This window comes from Pipistrellus hanaki (genome assembly GCF_964339955.1).
Source record: "Pipistrellus hanaki genome assembly, chromosome: 8".
Classification (NCBI taxonomy): domain Eukaryota; kingdom Metazoa; phylum Chordata; class Mammalia; order Chiroptera; family Vespertilionidae; genus Pipistrellus; species Pipistrellus hanaki.
In genome coordinates this window covers 58,540,188-58,562,204 of record NC_140510.1, presented here as the reverse complement: position 1 = coordinate 58,562,204, position 22,017 = coordinate 58,540,188, and the positions used below count along the sequence as shown (strand labels likewise).

Sequence of the window (22,017 nt, the reverse complement as noted above, 5' to 3'; positions counted from 1 at the left end):
CATATCACTTGGATGTCCCCTCTCAGGGGACATTGCAGTTTATTAGTGATTACGGGGAATTGAGTTATTTCAACGCACTCCGCCGCAAAGTAGTGTCGAGTAGCTGGAAGCCAATATCCAGAATGGTTCGGAGTGCAAAGGGTTAATTATGATTTGTCTTGGTGTGGTCATCTTTGGATTTCTTTTGTTTGGGGTTCTGTGCGCTTCCTGGACTTGTAGTCTTATTTCTTTCACCAGGTGGGGGAAGTTTTCGGTCATTTCTTTAAATAGGTTTTCAGTTCTTGTTCTCTCTCTTCTTCTGGCATCTCCATAATTCTGATGTTCGTAAGCTTGATGTTGTCCCAGAGGCTTCTTACACTATCTTCAACTCTCTGGATTCTCTTCTCTCCTTGCTTCTCCGGAGGAGTGTCCTTCGCCTCTTTGTATTCCAAATCTTTGACTTGATTTTTGCGTTCCTCTAGTCTGCTTTTGGGTCTCAGTATAACATTTTTTATTTCAGTTAATGTATGTTTAATTTCTAGTTGGTCCTTTTTCATATCCTCGAGGGTCTCATTAAATTTATCGGCCTTTTCTAGGAAATTCTTGAAAAACCTTATAACCGTGGTTTTGTACTCTATGTCCAATCATTTGGTCTCCTCCATTTCTGTTGTTTGTGATCTGTTTCCTTGTCTCCTCATTTTCGCTGCTTCCCCGAGTTGGTAGGTTGACTTTGTAATGCCAGGTGTCCTATATGGTTCAATGGATCAGTCTCCCGGTTACCTGAGATGGATACTCTTGGTGTAACTAGTTTCCGTTTAACCTTTCTTTCATCTCTTTTCTACTCCAGTTTGATGGCTGAGAGAGGAAGAATTTCTCCCTTCTTTTTATTGCACCTCTTATTCTTCTTTCCAATTAGAAAGAAGAGCATTTTTTTCTCTTTTTCTTTCCCTTTTGAGCTAAATGTAAAATTTTTAGTGGAGAGAAAATCTTAAAATGTAATGCCACAGTTGTGTAAAAAAAAGATCAAAACTCAGACAGTATTAACTGTGCTTTTATTATTTGACTAGTGAAAGATCATATTTTCTATTTCAAAGCATACTTGTTTTTAATTTATTAAATGATTGAATCTCAGATGTTAATGGTTGCTACGGACAGACAACAGTTGCTAGTAAAATTCTTCTTACCACCTTGTGCCTTGAATTCAATGTAGGAATTTTTATTCTCCTACTATGTATTCTGGGTTAACAGTTATTACTGTATCAAATCTGAAAGTGGTGGCTCTATGGGAGGGTTGGGAGGATAACTGGGGTTTTTATATTTGATCCCTGAGAATGTGTAAGTACCACTAAAGTTAATTGTGGCCAAGTAAGCTTTTTATTCATATCCTATATAATAAAAGCCTAATATGCTAAGTGTCCAGTTGACCAGTTTGCTGTTCAACCAATTAAAGCATAATGTGCTAATAATATGCTAGGGCCACTCAACTGCTTGCTATGACATGCACTGACCACCATGGGGCAGACACTCCAACTGGTAGGTTAGCTTGCTACTGGGTTCCAGCTGATCAGGACTGAGTAAGACCAGGCAGATACACCCTGGAACCCTCCCACAGTCTCTCTCCAGTTGGCCAACCTCCTGTGTCTCTCCCCAACCCCAGTTGTGCATTGGTGGGGTCCCTCACCCCAGCTTGTGCCCTCTCGCAATTCAGGACCCCTTGGGGGATTTCAGAAAGCTGATTTCGGCCCAATCCCACAGGCCAGGCTGAGGGACCTCACTGGTGCCTGAATTCATGCACTGGGCCTCTAGTTTATAATAATTACCAACAGATTAAAACAGTAGAGTTCTTGTTTTATTTTCTTGACTTGGAGGGGTAGCATTAATCTCATGATCATGTGTTTGGTCATACAGATACCTTCAGACCTTCTGGATAAAGAATTTCTGCCTATCCTACAGGAGGAGCCCCTGCCACCGTTGGCTCTTGTACCCTTTACAGAAGAAGAACAGGTTTGTGCCTAGCTTTGAGCCTCAAGTCAAACCCTTGTTTCTTTCCAGTGAGGTATGAACATAGGTGGTTACTATTTAGACTCTGTGGAGTATACTTGGTCCCCACAGGCTTGCTTCCTTCTTACTGATTTCTTGGCATGTGGATGCTTGTCTTACTTGACTAGATTCTGCTTAAATCTGAAGCTGGTGAGTATTATATAGAGATAAGGAAATGTTTCTATATCCTTAAGGACTTTGGAAACCATCCTTTAGAATTTATTCGAGTACAGAAAAAGTTATTTTTTGGGGTGGACAGGTTTTCAGAAGTAATTGGCAACCTGAATTTTCACAAGTACATTCTACCATTAAAGAAAAATGTAGATCTTTAGCTTAAAATGTGCTTAAAAGTACTCTACGGTCACTATCATTAAAAAAAAAGTTTTTGTTCATTTTGGAGAGAGACAGAGAGGGAGAGAATGATAGAAACATCGATTAGAGTAGGGGTGTCGAACTCAATCAGAGAAGGGGCCAAAATCTAAAATCCAGCCTAAATCGCGGGCCGAATGGTTTACTGAACAGTCATAAACTGACAATGTCATAAACTGACAGCGGAGTGCAGTGATGACAGCGCAGTGCGGGCCACATTGCAAGGCCTGGCGGGCTGGATTTGGCCCGCGGGCCGTGTGTTTGACACATGTGGATTAGAGAGAAATATGGGTTGGCTGCCTCTTTCATTCTCCCCACTAGGGATTGAGCCTGCAACCTGGGCATGTGCCCTGACTGGGAATTCAAACCTGACCTCCTGGTCCATAAGTTGATGCTCAACTACTGAGCCACACAGGCCTTGCCAGCAACATTTTAAATTATACTGTGAGAAAATTTAATTTACAGGTTGTAGAGTAACAGATTTTTTGTTGCCCCATTATAGTCCAAAGATATAGTCCAAAGATAAAGAGTTTCTGATTTTCAGGACTATGGAGATTGTAGTAAAACAGAGAGGTAAGAGCTTTTTGGAATGTTGGAATGCCACTTTAATGAAGAATCATTACTTTATTGAGGCATAATTCACATGACATAACATTTAACCTCTAAAGTATACAATTCAGTAGTTTTCGCATTTTCAAAGAGTTGTGTAACCATCACCACTCTCTAATTCCAGAACATTTTTATAATTTTGTGACAATCCTGAAAGCTCAATACCAAGCATGTAAAACTCACGGCTTGCAGGCCCCTTTGTGGCATGGAGATTGCCAACCATGAATTTGACATGCTTGTCTACACGCTTGCCATTTTGTATATGAGGAAGTCACTCTATTAAGAATGAAAAGCTTATTAAAAGAACTCTATTCCAATTCTGTTAAATTCTAAACAAGGTGTGATGTTGATCTTTAGTTATTTTCAGCACCATACTTTATAAGCAATTAAAAATTTGTGTGTGTGTGTGTGTGTGTGTGTGTGTGTGTGTTGTGTGTGTGAATCCTTACCCAAGGATATTTTTTCCATTTATTTATTTTTTTTCTTTTAGAGAGAGTGGAAGGGAAGGGGAGGGACAAGAGAGAGAGAAACATTGATGTGAGATACATCTGTTGCCTGCCGCAGGTGCTCCAGCTGAGGCTGGGGATTGAGCCTGCAACCTAGGCACGTACCCCTGACAGGAATCAAACCCAAGCCCTTCAGTTCTTGGGCTGATGCTCTATCCACTGAACCAAACTGTCTAGAATTGATTAATAAGCAATTTTTGTTTTGTTCATGGTTTCTTCCAAATCAGGTTAGTTTTGTGTTTATTTTTGAAATCCAGTATTTATCATCTAGGGTCATCTGCAGATATTTTCATTGACCAAATGGTATTTATTACTGTAAAAATTACACAGGAAAGCAAAGGTCCTGTCTTGAGCTATTGGTGAAAAGTTCCTTGTTAAAAAAAGAAAGAAAAAAAATTGACATTTGGCTCCACAGAGTGGCTCAAAAGTATATTTACAGTTGTGAGTACATAACACACAGAGTTTATTCTTATATTATTTATTAATTAATGTATTATTTTCCATAAGAACAACTGTAAATATACTTTATTCTATCCTGTATTTTCGTTTTTATTTTTCTTAAAAATATTTTTTTATGAAGTATTTCAAATAGGTAAGTATAGAGCATAATATTACAAACACCAGTGTATTATAATTCAAATATAGCAAATCATAAAATTATGACATATTTGTATCTTTGTTTTAAGAAATAAGATTTTTCTTGTAGTTGAGATGCCTGGGGTATACCCCTTTCTTCCTTCACAGAGATTACTATGAATTGAGTTACTTTTCTCCTTGATGTTTTAATCTTCTCATTACATATTTGTATGTCCATAGTCTCTAAACATTTTATTTTATAGGGTTTTAAATTTTATTTCGAAGATAGTATATTGTAGTTTTTATTTTTCAGTTTTTTTTTTTTTTTTTAAACCCTCACTGAAAGATATTTTTTTCTATTGATTTCTAGATAGAGTAGAAGAGAGGGAGGAGGGGGGCAGAGAGAGAGAGACAGAGAAACGGTGACATGAGAGACACATATCGATTAGTTGTGTCCCGCCTTCACCTCTTACTGGGGCTGGGAACTTGTCACCAAGGTATGTGTCCTTGACCAGGACTCGAATCCTGGACCTTTTGGTCATCAGGCTGATGCTGTAACCACTGAGCAAAAACAGCCAGGGTCTTCCACTTGATTTTTATTCAGTAATGATTTTTAGATTTGTGTTAATAAACATAGCTTTAGTTCATTCATCTCTACTGTATAGTATTCTGTCTGCAAGAAAATCCAGTTTTTAAAATCTTCCCAGGTTGAATATTTAGGTTGTTTTGAGTATTTGCTATTATAAATTATGTTGCTGTAAACATTTTTTTTTTTTTTTTTTTTTTTTTTTTTTTTTTTTGCTGTAAACATTTTTATAATATGTTGTAAAAATGAAATCTTTGGGCTTTGGTATTTTACACTTTTTAAAAATGTTACTGGATATCATCACATTACTTTCTATAGAGATTTAGGTCAATTTGCACTCTCACCAGCAGTGAAGGTGAGGTCTTATTCATTGTATTTTATTTTTTTGTTAATCCTCATCTGAGGATATTTTTTCAGTGATTTTTTTTTTTTTTTTTTTAAGAGAGAGTAGGAGGGAGGAGGCCCTGCACACGCTCTGAATGGGGTTGGGGATTGAATTTATAAGCCAAGTACATGCCCTTGACTGGGAATTGAACCTGAGACTCATTGGTGCTCAGGCCAATGCTCTAACTATTCAGAAACACCAGGCAAGTCAAGAGGTCATTTTTATGCAACCCCTCAGTTGTTGGTTTTTAAATTTGGCCTAAATGATGGCTGTGATAGTTGTCTTTAATTTGTATTTCACTGATTACTCATGAGGTTGAATATCTTTTCATATGCGTAGGGGCCATTATCATTTTTTATTTGTCTGTTTCCTATGCCCAAAGAACATTAGATTATTTTTCTTACTGATTTTATAATTTTTTTATATATTCATTAAAACCAATAAAATACTTATTTTTATTATAAAAGGTACTAAAATTCATTGCAGAAAGGTATAAAATAGAAAATCTCATCTATAAACTTGCAATGTAGGATATTTGTTAATATTTAATTTGTTTTATTGCCATCTGTGTTCTTTGTTTATCTTTAGTTGTCAAAATATACTAATAGGATCCAACAACATATTTGAAGGGTTATACACTATGACCAAGTAGGATTTATTCCTTGAGTGCAAGGGTGATGGAACATAAGAATATCAACATAAAGCATCACATTAATAAAATGAAGGAGAAAAACTCATTTGATCATCATAATTGATGCAGAAAAACATTTAACAAAAATTCAACAAACTTTCATGATAAAACAGTGATTTAAGAATAGAAGAGAACTTCATCAATATGATTAAGGTCTTTTATGAAAACCCACAACTGATATTATGCAGTCATATATCACTTAATGGTGGGAACATGTTCTGAGAAATGCATTGTTAGGTGATCTTTGTCATTATGGGAACATCATGGAGTGTATTTACACAACCTAGGTGGTGAAGCCTACTACATTCGTAGGTGTATAGACTAGCCTATTGCTCAGCTCAGAGCCTACACAAACCTGTACAGCATTTTACTGTACTAAATACTGCAGGCAATTGTAACACAATTTTTTTTTTTTTTTTATCTAAACAGAAATGTTATAGTAAAAGTACATAAGCTAGGACCATAGTCATTTATAATATTATTAGCAAGTATTCTGTACTGTACATTATTGTATGTAGTATACTTTTATTTATTTTTAATATATTGATTTTTTACAGAGAAGAAGGGAGAGGGATAGAGAGTTAGAAACATCAATGAGAGAAACATCGATCAGCTGTCTCCTGCACACTCCCTACTGGGGATGTGCCTGCAGCCAAGGTACATGCTCTTGACTGGAATCAAACCTAGGACTCTTGAGTCTGTAGGCCGATGCTCTATCCATTGAGCCAAACTGGTTAGGGCTGTATGTGGTATACTTTTATATGACTGGCAGCACAGTAGGTTTGTTGACACCAGCATAATCATAAACACGAGTAATGCTTTACACTATGACTATAGCATTACAACAAACACCTAGGCCCATGGTCGGCAAACTGTGGCTCGTGAGCCACATGCGGCTCTTTGGCCCCTTGAATATGGCTCTTCTACAAAATACCATGGCCTGAGCAAGTCTATTTTGAAGAAGTGGCATTAGAAGAAGTTTAAGTTTGAAAAATTTGGCTCTCAAAAGAAATTTCAATTGTACTAGTGATATTTGGCTCTGTTGACTAATGAGTTTGCCTACCACTGACGTAGGCGATAGGGATTTTTCAGCTTTACTATCATCTTATGGGACCACCATATATGCATTTTGTTTTTGACTGAAATGTCGTTATGTGGTATATGATTGCACTTATTCAGTGAAAGACTGAAAGAATAGACATGGATGCCCACTTTCACTACTATCCAGCATTATCTTGGAAGTTCTAGACATAGCAGTTAGGTGGGAAAAAGAAATAAAAGACATTCAAATTGGAAGCTAATAAGTAAAACTATATTTATAGATGACATGATCCTAGATACAGGAAATTCTAAGAAACCACAAGAAAACTATTAGCACTAATAAATGAATTCAGTACAGTTGTAGAGCACAGAATCAACACATAAGAATCAGTTGTATTTTTATACACAAGCAATGGACAATTTGCAAAGGCAGTTAAGAAAACAATTCCAGTTATAATAGCATCAAAACCAATAAAATACTTAGGAATAGATTTAACTAAGGAGGTGTAAGACTAAAAATTATAAAACATTTGAAAGAAATTAAAGAAGACCTAAGTAAATGGGAAGGCACCAGTATTCATTAAAACTTGGAAGATTTAATGGTTAATCTATCTATTGGAATCCATCAAAATCCCATTGGCTTTTTAGGTAGAAATTGAAAAGCTGATTCTAAACTTCATATGGGATTGCAAGGGACCTTATGTAAACTATAGTAAAAAATAGTTTTGGAAAAGAACATAGTGGGAGGACTCCATACTTCCCGATTTCAGAACTTACTGTAAAGCCACTGTAATATAAACTGTAACATAAGGATAGACATACAGGTCTGTGGAATAGAATTGAAAGTCCAAAAAGAAAACCCAGTTGCTCGATACGGTTAAATTGCTTTTAAGAGACTTTGTATAACGATAGTAGTGTGTTTGTTTTACTACTGTCAAAACTGTAACATTTACCATTACTTTTTTGCCCTGACAAGTATTATTTTTCTTAATCCTTACCCACGGATATGTTTTTATAGATTCTTAGAGAGAGATAAATGGTGGAGTCGGAGAGAGATCGGTTGCCTCAGGTGTGCGCTCTGATCAGGATGGAACCCAAAACCTAGGTATATATCCTGACCTGGAATCTAAACTGCAGCCTTTCAGTGCACAGCACGATGCTCCAACTAACTGAGCCACGTGGCCAGGGCCCATGTTCAGTTTTTTTTTTTTTTTTAATTATTTTTTAAAATAAATAATCACATGGTTTACAAATAAAAATTTAAAATATAGTAAATAATAGAAAATCTCTCCCATTTTGTTCCTCAGTCACCAGTTTCCCTTTCCCCAAAACAGCCAGTATTAGCAGTTTCTTATGTATTTTTCCAAGTAAATATTACATACCCCACTTTTGTACAAGTGATGGTGTACACGGAGCGTTCTTCTGTACTACCAACTTTGAATATTTTTATTGCAAAAATTTTCTGTATATTTGGGGAAAATGTCCTTCAATTATTTTAGTTTATATCCTTTCCCTCCATCCCTCAGTGCAGTGCAGAATTATTCAAACGTTTCTATTTATATTTCTTTAGTTTTTTTGTTCTTTGCCAATTTTTCTTTTGTATATTAGTCTTTTTCTTGTTGATTTATATTATATGAGCTAATCCTAACATGTTTTCTAAATTTTTAAATTTCATTTATGATTCTTTTTTAAATACAGAAGCTAACTTTAACATAGTGTGGTCCAGTTTTAATCTTTCTTTGTATTTTTCCTTGAATGATTTCCTAGATTGCTTGGAGATTAAATGAGTTAGAAAAACTTTTAGTAATTAGGGAGGCTTATTGAAAGTTGCCAGCTTTCTGGATCCTGGTCTTCTCAAGCCACACATACACTCAAGCAATATTGTATAAGGCACCTGCAGGTGGCATTGATTTTGGTACCTCCCAGCTCTTGTGTGGGTGTCTCAAGTGTGAAAAAGTGAAAATAATTGGCAATGATCAGGGAAACTGAACCACACCAAGTTATTTGATACTGAATGATTTATTGGTGGCGCTGCAGAATCAAATTGCAGTGAATCTACCAACATGGTTTGATGCCAATCACTTGATTGGACATAGTTTTGATGCTATTGTCTAATCTGAGAATGCCCAACATCCGAGTAGAATACAACGGAGAGATAAAAAGTTTCTATCCTATTCATAAGAGGCATCATCTATGATTTTGACAAAAATGAAGGAAATGGCAAAAGCCTGCCAACCTTGGGAAGCCCGCTACTGAAATGTTATTGTTATGGTACCTGCTTACTTCAGTGATTCAGTGTTAGGCTACCAAGGATGCTGGAACTGTTGTTGGTCTTAGTGTATTTTTGAGTTATCAGTGAGCCAACTGCTGCTGCTATTGTTTATGTATGTCTTAGACAAAAGGCTGGAGCTGAAAGAAATGGGCTAATATTTGACTTGGGAGGAGGCACGTTAAATTTTTTTTATTTTTTTATTGATTTCAGAGAGGAAAAAAGAGGGAGAGAGAGAAACATCAATGATTGGAGAGAGTTATCGATCAGTTGCTCCTGCATGCCCCCTACTGGGGATTGAGCCTGCAACCTGGGCATGTGCTGGAATCGAACCCAGGACCTTTCAGTCCGCAGGCTGACGCTCTACCCACTGAGCCAAACTAGCCAGGCAAGGTGGCACTTTTGATGTGTCACTTCTTACAATTCATGATGGAATTTTTGAGGTCAAGTCAGCAGTTGGGGATACCTACTGAGGTGGAGAAGACAACTTGATGGTCAACCATTTTATTACACAGTTCAAGCAAGCATAAGGACATCAGTAAGAAGAAGAGGGCTATCTTGTTGTTTTCGTACTGCTTGTAAACATGCTTAGTGTACTCTCCCAGCACCCAGGCCAATATTGAGATTGATTGATTTGTTCAATGAAGAATTCGACTTCTATACCTGTGTCATTGGTGCCCGATTTGAAGAATTGAAGATTGACCTTTTTTATGATACCCTGTGCCCTGTAGAGAAAGCCCTTCGGGATGCCAAGCTTGACAAGTCCCAAATCCACACTAGTGTCCTGATGGGTGGTTCTACCCACATCTCTAAGATTCAGAAACTCCTACATGATTTTTTCAGTGGAAAAGAATTGAATAAGAGTTGATTTCTGATGAGTCTGTTGCTTATGGTGCAGCTGTCCTATCTGTAGACAAATTAAAAAATGTTCAATATTTGCTGTTGATGTCATTTATCTTTCCCTTGGCATTAAAACGACTGATGGAGTCATAGCCGTCCTCATCAAGTACAATACTACCATTTCTCCCAATTAGACCCAGATCTTCATGATCAACTCTTGACAACCAGCCTGGTGTGCTCATTCAGGTTTATGAAAGTGGGTGTGCCATGACCAAGGATAACAATGTGCGTGGCAAGTTTGAACTCACAGGAATACACCCTGCACCTCGTGGTGTTTCTTAGATTGAGCTTACTTTTGATATCGATGCCAGTGGCAAGCACAGTGTCTCTGATGTGGCTTAGAATACAGGAAAGAGAACAAGATTGCCTTCGCTAACAACAAGGGTCATTTGAACAAGGAAGACATTGAGCGCAGGTCCAGGAAGCTGAGAAGGATAAAGCTGAAGATCAGAAGCAGCGGAACTAGGTGTCTTCCAAGAATTCACTTGAATCTTATGCATGCAACATGGTTCAACCATTGAAGATGAAAAACTTCACGGCAAGATCAATGATGAGGATAAACGAAAGATTCTTCACAAGTATGAGGAAATTGACTGGCTCAGTAACCAGACTGCACAGAAGGAAGAATGGGAACATCAGCAGAAAGAGCTGGAAAACGAACGGATGCAACCCATCATGAGCAAGCTGTACCATCATGCAGGAGGAATGCCTGGGGGCATCCCTGTGGTGGTGCCTCCTGGGCCCACCATGGAAGGGGTTGATTAAGCCAACCTTGAGCATAGATTTAGCATTATTCCACACAAAATATTGAAGGACCCAAATTTGTAGCAAATTCTATGGGAGTTCTAAAAGTTGAGCTGCTGTAGAGTAAATGGGCATTCTTGATACTTGAACATGGAATCTGTGCACAGGGAAAGGAAATAACTGTATTGTAAACTGAAAATATGGTCTTAAATAAAACTGTTTAAAATTGATACCTCCCAAGGGAGGAGCAGTAACCAAAACATAATAGACTTAACATAATTAGTAATTGAATCATTTAGAAACATCTGTAACATTTGTAAGAAAATAGTATTTAGTAAGTGGCTACACAAATTATTTGGAAAATTAAAGATTATTCAACAGATGCTATTAGGAATGGTTAAAAATTTGAAAAATAAAGTTAGGTATGCAGTACACTTACACATCAAAACTAGTTCTAGAATGACTAAAGGAGCAAGCCTTCTTTCTTTATTTATTTTTTATTGATTTCAGATCAGGAATTATTTAGATCTTTGCAGACTAAAGTTTTGCATACTTTTTTACTCATTATCCCTATGGTGCCTCTCTTAAAGTTTCCTGAAGTTATCTGAAGTAAATCTTTTATCTTTAAAATGAAAGTTAATTTTAACTTTCTATCTGCTTCCTTCCCTCTCTCCTTCCTTCTCTTCCCCTCTCCCCCACCCCCCCCATGTGTGTGCATGCATGTACCTATAAAATATAACTAGGGAAAAACTTGTTTTAAAACAAAATTGATGCTCAAAGAAGATCTAGTTGATTTTTTTTTTTTTCCATGTCTAGTTGAATTTTTGGCATTTCCCTTAAATATATATTTCATTTTGAGAAGCATGACTCTGTACTTTATACCTAAAATTTAGGTACCTGTTACCAGATTGGTGTATTTTATTTATTTGCTAGCAAAGAAAGATACTTTGTGTGTGTGTGTGTGTGTGTGTGTGTATACATATGTTTTTATTGATTTCAGAGAGGAGGGGAGAGGGAGAGAGAGATAGAAACATCAATGATGAGAGAGAATCATTGATCAGCTGCCTCTTGCACGCTCCCTATTGGGAATCGAGCCCAAAACCCAGGCATGTGCCCTTGACCAGCATTGAACCCAGGACCTTTCAGTCTGCAGGCCAACAATCTATCCACTGAGCCAAACCGGCTAGGGCAGTGGTCGGCAAACTCATTAGTCAACAAAGCCAAATCTGCACACAATACAATGATTGAAATTTCTTTTTCTTTTTAAAAAAATATATTTTATTGATTTTTCACAGAGAGGAAGAGAGAGGGATAGAGAATTAGAAACATCGATAAGAGAGAATCATTGATCAGCTGCCTCCTTGTACACCTCCTACTGGGGATGTATCGCATCCTGCAACCAAGGTACATGCCCTTGACTGGAATCGAACCCGGGACCTTCTAGTCTGCAGGCCGACACTCTATCCACTGAGCCAAACCGGTTTTGGCTGAAATTTCTTTGGAGAGCCAAATTTTTTAAACTTAAACTTTTTCTAATGCCACTTCTTCAAAATAGACTCGCCCAGGCTGTGGTATTTTGTGGTAGAGCCACACTCAAGGGGCCAAAGAGCCGCATGTGGCTCACAAGCCGTAGTTTGCTGACCATGGGCTAGGGCCGTGTGTGTGTGTGTGGGGGGGGGGGGGGGGGGCCGGGGGGGGTGGAGGGGGCGGGGGGGGGTGGTTAGTTTTTTTTTTGTTTGTTTTTTAATTTTAGTGATTTTAGAGAGAGGGAGGAAGAGGGGGAGAGAGAGGTTGATTTGTTGTTCCACTTACTTATGCATTTGTTAGTTGATTCTTGTATATTCCCTGACTTGAAATTGAACCCTCAACCTTGGTGTATTGGGATAATGCCCTAAGCAACTGAGCTACCAGGCTAGGGCCTTATGTATGTGTTTTTGAATAGTTAATTATTTCATGTATGTGTTTTTGAATAGATAATACATACATAAAATTTTTAAAAAAAGCAAGTGTAGTGAAAAACAAGTCTGTGAGTCATCCAAACTCTGCCATTTATTTTTCCTCAGGCATAACCACTGTTTTTATTTTCTTGTTCCCTTCCAGGAACAAGTTACACCTGCAACTAACTGTTCATACAGTTGACCCTTGAACAATGTGGGAGTTAAGAATACTTACCTCCTCTGCAAGCTAAAAATCTACATATAACTTTTGACTCTCCCAAAACTTAGCTATGAGTAGAATCCTTATTGATAACATAAGTAGTTGATCAACACGTATTTTTTATATGTATATATTATATACTGAATCATAACAATAAAGTGAGCTAGAGAAAAGAAAACTGTTAAATCATGAGAAAGAGAAAATATATTTATTACATTGGAAATAATCCACCTGTAAACGAACCTGTGCAATTCACACCATGTTGTTCAAGGATCAGCTGTAAATCAATTCCTTTAAACACACATATACATAAATGATAGCATGTTCTGCACACAGTTCTATACTTGACCTATTTCACCTAAGCATCTGCTTAGGAGATAATGGCAAATATTTGTTTAGTATTTAATAAGTGTCAGACACTGTTCTAAGCACTTGCAGGTTTTTAAAATTTTTAAAATATATATATTTTTTAGCACTTGCAGTTTAATGCAATAAATGTTTCCACAACCCATAGCACTTGCAGTTTAATGCATTAAATGTTTGCAACAACCCATGAAGTAGATAGAAATATCATTCCTATTCACATCATATAGACGAGGAAAGTGAGATACAGAGAAGCTGAGTAAAGGAATCAAAATTCAGTTTCAGGCAATCTGATTTCTCCAAGCTCCCAAATACAACTGTGCTTTATATTTTCATAAACTAGGTTGACCATATGAAATTGCAGTTTTGTTGATCAGAAATAGCTGAATTTTAGCAATTTCATATGATCCAACCTAATAAATAGTTACCTAATTCTTTAAAACAACTGCATAGAATTCCATATATAGATGACCATGATTTTTCGATTAGTTTTATTGGTTGATAGTAAGCTGGTTTCTATATTTTGCTTTTACAAAAATACAGTGCTGCAGTTAAAAATCTTTCTGCTTATATAATTTTTCACAAATGTAAAAAGAGCAATTGTGTCAAAGGTTATGGACATTTAAATATACTTTGAGAAATTGCCTTGCAGAGATTATACCATTTTGCACTTTCAGGGGCAATGTATGAGGATGTGTGTAAACATATGAGAGTTTCCCCCACTCCCTATGGATGGGTGCATTTGAGTTTTATATATGTTATAGTTTGGTAGTAAGGTGAATCCTGGCATACATAATGCAGTTAGCCCTGATTTCTGTTTTTCCAGTATTAGAATATATTAATTTAGATTTGAGACTTAATAATATAGCTTAATTGTGATCTTAGAGGCATTATTCAACAATTTAATGGGTTACTTGGTGGTGAAAGATAAGTTAATGCATTGTTTCAACCAGCTTTTTAAAAACACAGTTAGAAATAAGTGTTTTCAAGTTGGGTGTCTTACTGTAATTTTTAGTTATTGGTTAAATCTTAAATTTTCAGTTTTGAAATTACATGTTAATAGATTGTATACCTCTCAAATGCAAAGAAAAAAAGTAATTACATTAATAAGTATATAAAATTTACCTGAGACAAGTAATGAGACAGGTAGTGAGAAAGTGACCCATATATTAAAACAAGAAATTCAATAATGCAAATAGAAATTTTCCACCAACTACATGTCAATTTCCTTAATAGGTATAGCTATCACATAATTGAGTTTGAATCAAAATAGCAAATTAGGACTTAATAGTGGAAAACAATTAGGGTGAAAAATACTAATTGGGAAAAAAAACACGTTTCAACCCTTTTCTTAAGTCTCACTTTTTGCCCTTCTCCAGGAGTGTCCTTGGCAATAGCCATGCCCAAGTTGCATTTTCCTCAGTGCACCACACGTCTGAACTTGTGCACAAATGTCTTTTAGGTTCTAAGGATATAGGAAGTATTCATGTAGGGATATATTCCAACATTTTCTGTGCTTAAAATTGTTGTGAAATCTTCAAATTAAATTAAAATTGGTCCTTGAACGATGTAGATGTTAGAGGTGCCCACTACCCATGCATTTGAAAATCTGCTTATAACTGCTGTATTTTTTAAAAAATATTTTATTGATTTTTTTACAGAGAGGAAGAGAGAGGTATAGAGAGAAACATCAATGAGAGAGAATCATCGATCAGCTGCCTCTTGTACACCCCTTACTGGGGATGTGCCGCAACCAAGGTACATGCCCTCGACTGGAATCGAACCTGGGACCTTTCAGTCCACAGGCCGACACTCTATCCACTGAGCCAAACCGGTTTTGGCTAACTGCTGTATTTTATAGACCATTTTTCAAGGTTACTATACTCTTGCTTTATTTTTTTCCTAAGTCCTATAAACATATTTTTGATTTCCCAGACCTCCTGTCTTCTTCTTGTTTGTGAAGGATGCCCACCCATCACTGTCTTACTGTACTGGACCTTATTCCAGATTGGCTGTGGGTTCAAGTGTAGGTGAAGACTGATTGGGGTTTTGTTTATTTTTTTCAAGCATTTCCTCCCTCTCTCCATTAAGGTAGTTGGTCTTAAGTAGATTCTTTTTTGGCCCTTCACCAATTACATCCGATTCATTCATTCTATTAACTAATAGTTGGAGTTGCTGATTCACTTTGGTGAGCAGAATGAGGCAAAAATGATCATTCATTTTGCTCTTTATGCTACTCTTGATTCAGACCTTTTTGTGACTCCCTCTTATTTCTACTTTTCACTAATTGAAGGACCCTTTCAAATCAAATTTCTTACCAAGTTTTCTCTATTATAATGCATATTCACCATGTCTGCTTTGGATATACACAGATTTAGAGTTTAATATTTCTTCACAGAATCTAGCATAGTGCAAGGCTTTGGTTGCCAGTGTTTGTTGATCTGAAATGTTTATTTGAAATTTTTAACTAAAATCAGGATTTAGATCATCTTAGTATGTTGTGTAGTTAGGGTTTCCCATTATTATTAGTAATTATATGCATTTTATAGATGCGATGGGAGACGGGGAGAAGCACCATGTAGTTTTATCTGTTTTATCCATTTTTTCCTTTCTTTTTAATTTTTTTTTTTGGCAGAGAAACTTTTCCATGTCTGTAAATAGTGCCGCTGTCCTGCGATTGACAGGACGAGGAGGAGGAACAGTGGTGGGGGCTCCTAGAGGTCGAAGTTCTTCAAGAGGGCGAGGTGAGCTTTTATATGAAAAAGTAATAATGGAGGAGGAGGTGGAGGATAGGAAACCACTTAAAAAATATTTTAATATTTGATTTATAAAAAAACAACCTGCTCTTTGACATTAACTGCATACTAAATGTCCTGAACATTTGCTTTCTAAACTATTTTAAAAAAATGTATTTTTATTGATTTCAGAGAGGAAGGGAGAATGTGAGAGAGATAGAAACATCAATGATGAGAGAGAATCATTGATTGGCTGCCTCCTGTACACCCCCTACTGAGGAATGAACCTGCAATCCATGCATGTGCCCTGACTGGGAATCGAGCCATGACCTCCTGGTTCAAAGGTTGACACTCAACCACTGAGCCATATTTGCCAGGCCTGAGTTATTTCTTGATGTGTCTGCTTCACAACCCCTGATGTGGAACAGAGGAGGGTAATTCTAGCTTAGAGATCTGAGTGTGAAGCATTCAAGATGGTCCTAGTTAACTTTTGCAAATCTTTGTCCCCAGGGAGTTTTGCACTTGGAGAGCCAGAGTTTCTGAAGTGCCTTGCTGCTGGAGCAGCACCAAAGTCCCTGCAGGCCTCTGTGATGCAGGGTTTCTATGTAAGGCCACCTGTCACGGGTGTCCCAGTCCCAGAGAGACTTTAGTAAAAGTTGTCTCATCAAAACTAGGGCTGTTTTAGGGGGTAGAATAAAAAAATAGTTATGTAGCAGTTACTTAACCTACATTTTACAGATTTGTGTCTTGTCTTAGAAGAACAATTCCTATTTCAACATTACTTGTTTTTTTTTTTTTATATCTGTTCTCTATTTTGGGTTTGTTGATTTTCTGCTACTTAAGGACATTCTTGATGTTTATAATATAAATATTTACTTGAGCATTTACCTATAAGTTGGTTAAACGTCCCTTTAGTAGTAGTCTAAATGCCCCTTGTCATTTTATTTAAGAATGCTTTAGAAACGCAAGAATTGGGTATCTGCAATGGCAGAGGACATTGTGTCTGCATATCGCACCAGCCAGATTGACATGATTATGTGTGTGGAGGATCTAAATTCTTTTTAATAATTTTTTAAAATTCATTTTAGAGAGGATGGGAGAGGGAAAAAGGGATAGAAACATCAATCATAAGAGAGAATCATTGATAGGCTTCCTCCTGCAGGCCCCCTAATGGAGATTGAGCCCACAACCCAGGTATATGCCCTTGACTGGAATCGAACCTGAGACCTTTCAGTCCGAAGACTGATGCTCTATCCACTGAGCCACACTAGCTAGGCTAAATTATTTTTTTCTTAAAGTTGTGTCTTATGAATAGAGTAATTTATACTCAGTCTTTATAGAGACTGGATTCAATTGTGCATTCCTGTGAAGAGGTTTATTTTAGTAGTCCATTCAGAATCTGGAATGCGGATATTATAAATAATGTAAAGGTTAATAAAAACTCAACTTGTAGGCTTGTTACTATTACTGAGTTATATTTGTTGTACATGATTTTTTCTTCTGAATTATTTGTCAGTCTCTAGAATGGTGGTTTTTAACCTGGGGAGTTGTTAGAATCATCTGTAAAACTTAAAGAAACACTTCTGTGAGAGAAATTAAGGTGTGTGTGTGCTTCAAAAGCTCCACACACCATTGAGATTTCCAAGTGTATTTAGGTTCCTTTGATCTAGAATTCGACTTGAGATGTGTGTATCTATTTTGGTGTGTGATAGTGTTTTGGAGATGGCTCCAATCTGCTATGGGGTGTTTCCTGTATTTCTCTGCAGTGGGCTGGCAGCAAGGAGAGGTTGCCTGTTCTCAGCTTTGTCTCCAAGTGCTTTTCAGGGCGTGACATAGAGAGTTCTTATTAATCAAGAAGTGTGGCCCACAAGCCAGCTGTTTAATGTGCCTCAAAAGTGACTATCAACTGTGTGTGCTGCAAATACCAGCCAGTCTCTCTAAACAGGTTAAACAAAATTCCATATTGAGGAACAAGTGAGGGAGTGATAAATTTATCATTTCTCCCTGCTTTCTGGTATCTTTGAAGTGTAGGGTTATCACACAGGATAGAAGTCTTTCGTTCACAATTTAAACAGGGCATGCACAAAAGATAGGTACCACGATGAAAGCTGTGAATTAATATTAGTGTAAAAGAATGGCTTGAAACTTAGTCAAATGAATGAACTGACTGTGAAAAATACTTCTAACACCACTGTCCCAATTGTGATTCTTTTTAATGGATATGGTTTTATCATCACTCATTACTTAATTTTAACTTGGTTAAATCATGATTATTGTGGCTTTCTCCCCCCATCCCCCCCTTTTTTTTTATTTTGCATGGGCAGAGATAATATTAGATGATAATCCTGCCTCTTTCCAACTTGAGGGAACTTTGACTTGGAAATTGACTGATTTCCCAACTTCTAAAGATTACGAACTAGTAAAATTTAAACAAACATAAGGGGTGGGGGGAAACAATATAGTTATCATCTTTCTATTTTATCTGGTTAAGATGTTTAATAATAAAGCAGATTCACACAACTGTCAACCATTGTCTTCATTAAAAGAAAATAATACTTTAATCCCTCAAAAGAATAGTGTGAAATCTCAGGTAATAGGTCAGTCCTTCAAATTGAACTTTATGAAAGATTCATGTTATATTTACTTGCTCCTTCTTATCTGGGAAGTACACTTATAAAGGATTACGGACCTTGTGCACTTTGAAGGTTATTTCTACTTTCTACAAGCTGGGAAGCTCTAGAGTCAATTGTTTTTTGCCTTAGTCTCATAAGGAGTTCCAGTACTTGCCCAAGTCATAACTGGCAGAAAATTTTTCATCTGTGTTTTGCTTGTTTTTTGGGCAACCTGGAGGCTATTTCTCCTATTCGTACTGGTATGTTTTTTAGAATAAAATACTTTTTTCAAGGTGATACATACTTAATGGCTTTCCAGAGAAAATTGTTCTCTAAAAGGACACGGTACTGTTTTCCTTTTACCCTCAATATTATTGTAGGGATCATCCCAGTACTGTATAACAGTTTGTATTACACTGTTTTAGGAGGACCTTAAATAAACTGTATATATTTCCTAAGGAGAGAGTTACTGAAATTGGGAGTTGACTTTCAGTTGACTTAAGGTTGACACAACTAGAAGGTAAGTTTAAGATAACTACAGTTCAGCCCTAGTCCTCATCTTTGTTTTACAAATGAAGACATGGATAGTTGGACTAAATAGGAAGTATACATTGTTCCTAAAATTGCCCACATACAATCCTGTCCATTATTTTTGTATTTCTTAGTAAGATGTTAAAGTACAACTGTATTCTGAGTCAATTCTTGAGAAATTATAACCAAAATATAGAAATACTGCCTGGATATTTGAAGTAATTATTTAACTCAAATTGTATTTAGCTCTGGAATGCATCCATACTTTTATTCAAGATTCAACATCACTTTTCTTTGGGTGATTTTACCCTGTTGGAGAAGTTGAGCTAGGGATGATGGCTTAGATTTCATCTAGGTATAAATACATCCCTAGAACCCCACCCTCCTTCCATTTTCAAGCCTGTATGTTGGAAACATTTAGTACACATTAGTTGGGGAATCCTCACACTGTATAGAAAGTATAAAGTTCACAATTTATACTCTTGCCTCTAAATCCAGCAATTGTATATATAACCTTCCTGACCCAAACTATGCAGCTATGTTATTTATATAAGTGGAATCACTTTTATGTGCATTGTTCTTTGGCATGCTTTTGTCTTTCAACAGAATAATGTTGTTTTTAAAAAACTGTATTGATTTTCAGAGAGAAAGGAAGAGAGAGATATAGAAACATCAATGATGAATCGTTGATTGGCTGCCTCCTGCACATCCCTCCTGGGGATTGAGCCCGCAACCCAGGCATATGCCCTTGACTGGAATTGAACCTGGGACTCTTCAGTCCAAAGGCAAGCGCTCTATCCACTGAGCCAAACTAGCGAGAGCAATAATGTAGATTTTTTTTAAGTTGCAGTACTTTATCTTTTGTGCCTTCTCTAGTGTTCTTCTGAATTTTGTCAGAATTTATTTAGCCAGTCCTTATTGATTATATTTTGTGTTTTTTTTTATTATACTAACCATTTTTATATGTGTGCGTTTACATATTTTTTAAAAATAATTTTTAAAATATATTTTATTGATTTTTCACAGAGAGGAAGGGAGAGGGATAGAGAGTTAGAAACATCGATCAGCTGCCTCCTGCACACCCCCCACTGGGGATGTGCCCACAACCAAGGTACGTGCCCTTGACAGGAATAGAACCTGGGACCTTTCAGTCTGCAGGCCAACACTCTATCCACTGAGCCAAACCAGTTTCAGCTGCATTCACATATTTATGAGATTATTTCTATTAGGATAAATTCTAAGTTAGAATTTGTTGAGTCAGTTTTATTTTTATTTTTTATGTATTTTATTGATTTTTTACAGAAAGGTGTAGAGAGGGTTAGAGAGTTAGAAACATCGATGAGAGAGAATGATCGATCAGCTGCCTCTTGCACACCCCCTACTGGGGATGTGCCCATAACCAAGGTACATGCCCTTGATCAGAATCGAACCCGAGACCTTTCAGTCCACGGGCTGATGCTCTATCCATTGAGCCAAACCGGTTTCGGCTTGAGTCAGATTTTTATAGATCTAACCAATTGCCTTTAGTAAAAGCCAGTTTACACTTAAACCACTAGAGTTCCTAAATTCTTACATCCACACATTCCTATTAGCTCTGTGGCTTGAATTTCTTTGTGATACTTTTCTTTAAGGTTTGAGCAAAAAGGAAAGTACCTTTGATTTCTGTGGAATATCCTTTAAGGAGTTAATTTATAAAACGTATGGTTTAAAGTTGACCCTGTTAAATTATTATTTCTCAGGAGTTGTATTATTTTTATATTTGTTCTTGGCTTTTTTACTTTATCTGCTTTCTTTGTAAACTCTCAAAAATCTTCCATTTTTGTTGAAAATAATAAAAGTTTTAACTTCTAATAATTGTTTAGTAATCACTTTAGAATTTCACTATTGGACTTTTTATTAAAGAGCTTAATATTGACACTGTTTCTTGTTCAGGACTGGGACTGGGACTCTTACACCAGTTTACTAACTTGTTTCTTTCAACCTCCTGTGGTCTAGCTACTTCAGTGCCATCGTTGGTCTCACAGGTAAAGATCCATTGGGCCTCACTAAATATTTAAATGTATACATTTTGCTTTTTATAGAGACAGAACTTCCAAGATTAATCTTTGGTGTTAAACATATGCCAAATGTTGACATTTGATTATCATTTTTTCTATTTTCTTATTTTCAGGCAGAGGCAGAGGTGAATGCGGTTTTTACCAAAGAAGCTTTGATGAAGTAGAGGGTGTGTTTGGCCGAGGAGGTAGCAGGGAAATGCATAGGTCGCAGAGCTGGGAGGAAAGGTAACTAAATATTCCACATCTTGGTATAAAGGTTATTTGGTGTGAAAAACTTCTGTTCTGCTTTTTGTAGAGGAGAAGCCACTTTGTACAATTACATGTTTTCTTCTTTTTTTAATCCTCACTTGAGGATATGCCCATTGATTTGAGAGAGAGAGAGAGAGAGAGAGAGAGAGAGATTGATCTGTTGCCTCCTGTAAACACAACCTAGGTATGTGCCCTGACTGGGTATTGAACCTGAAACCTTTTAGTGTAATGGGCAGTGCTCCAACTGAGCCACCCTGCCAGGGCACAAGTTTTCATTTTTTAAAAATGCTGTTAATTATTGGATGTCAAGCTATATGTAAGAAAAATTTAAATGATCTTTATTTAAAAAGGAGTATTTTAGGTAAATAGGTTATTTATGTGCTTAGATATTTAATAGTTAATAGCATTTGTTATTTGACAAACGTTCATGGGATGCATTGATATTTTCTCATTTGTTGCATTTAAAGCATCTTCTCTATATTGTTTGTAAAAAAGATGTAAGTGCACAGAAGTCCACCGTGGTGATATTTATAATATGAAATAACTGGAAGCAAGTCAAACAGCAATACCAGCATGGTTTTTAATATAATGGTGTATCTACCCAATTAATTCTTTATA

At 36.6% G+C, this 22,017-nt stretch overlaps 1 protein-coding gene across 7 annotated transcripts in view; it reads left to right on the top strand.

Annotated features, from left to right (window-relative positions):
- Positions 1–22,017, top strand: part of GIGYF2 (GRB10 interacting GYF protein 2) — a 123,517-nt gene that overhangs the window by 29,015 nt on the left and 72,485 nt on the right. For 5 of the 7 annotated variants that reach the window (XM_084891747.1, XM_084891746.1, XM_084891745.1 and 2 more), the window contains exons 6-8: positions 1,888–1,983; positions 15,851–15,959; positions 21,264–21,375. In XM_084891747.1, coding sequence (XP_084747873.1) covers positions 1,888–1,983; positions 15,851–15,959; positions 21,264–21,375 — 317 coding nt within the window. The remainder of the gene's footprint in view (positions 1–1,887; positions 1,984–15,850; positions 15,960–21,263; positions 21,376–22,017) is intronic. The other 2 variants (XM_084891748.1, XM_084891749.1) reach the window with 1 other exon arrangement.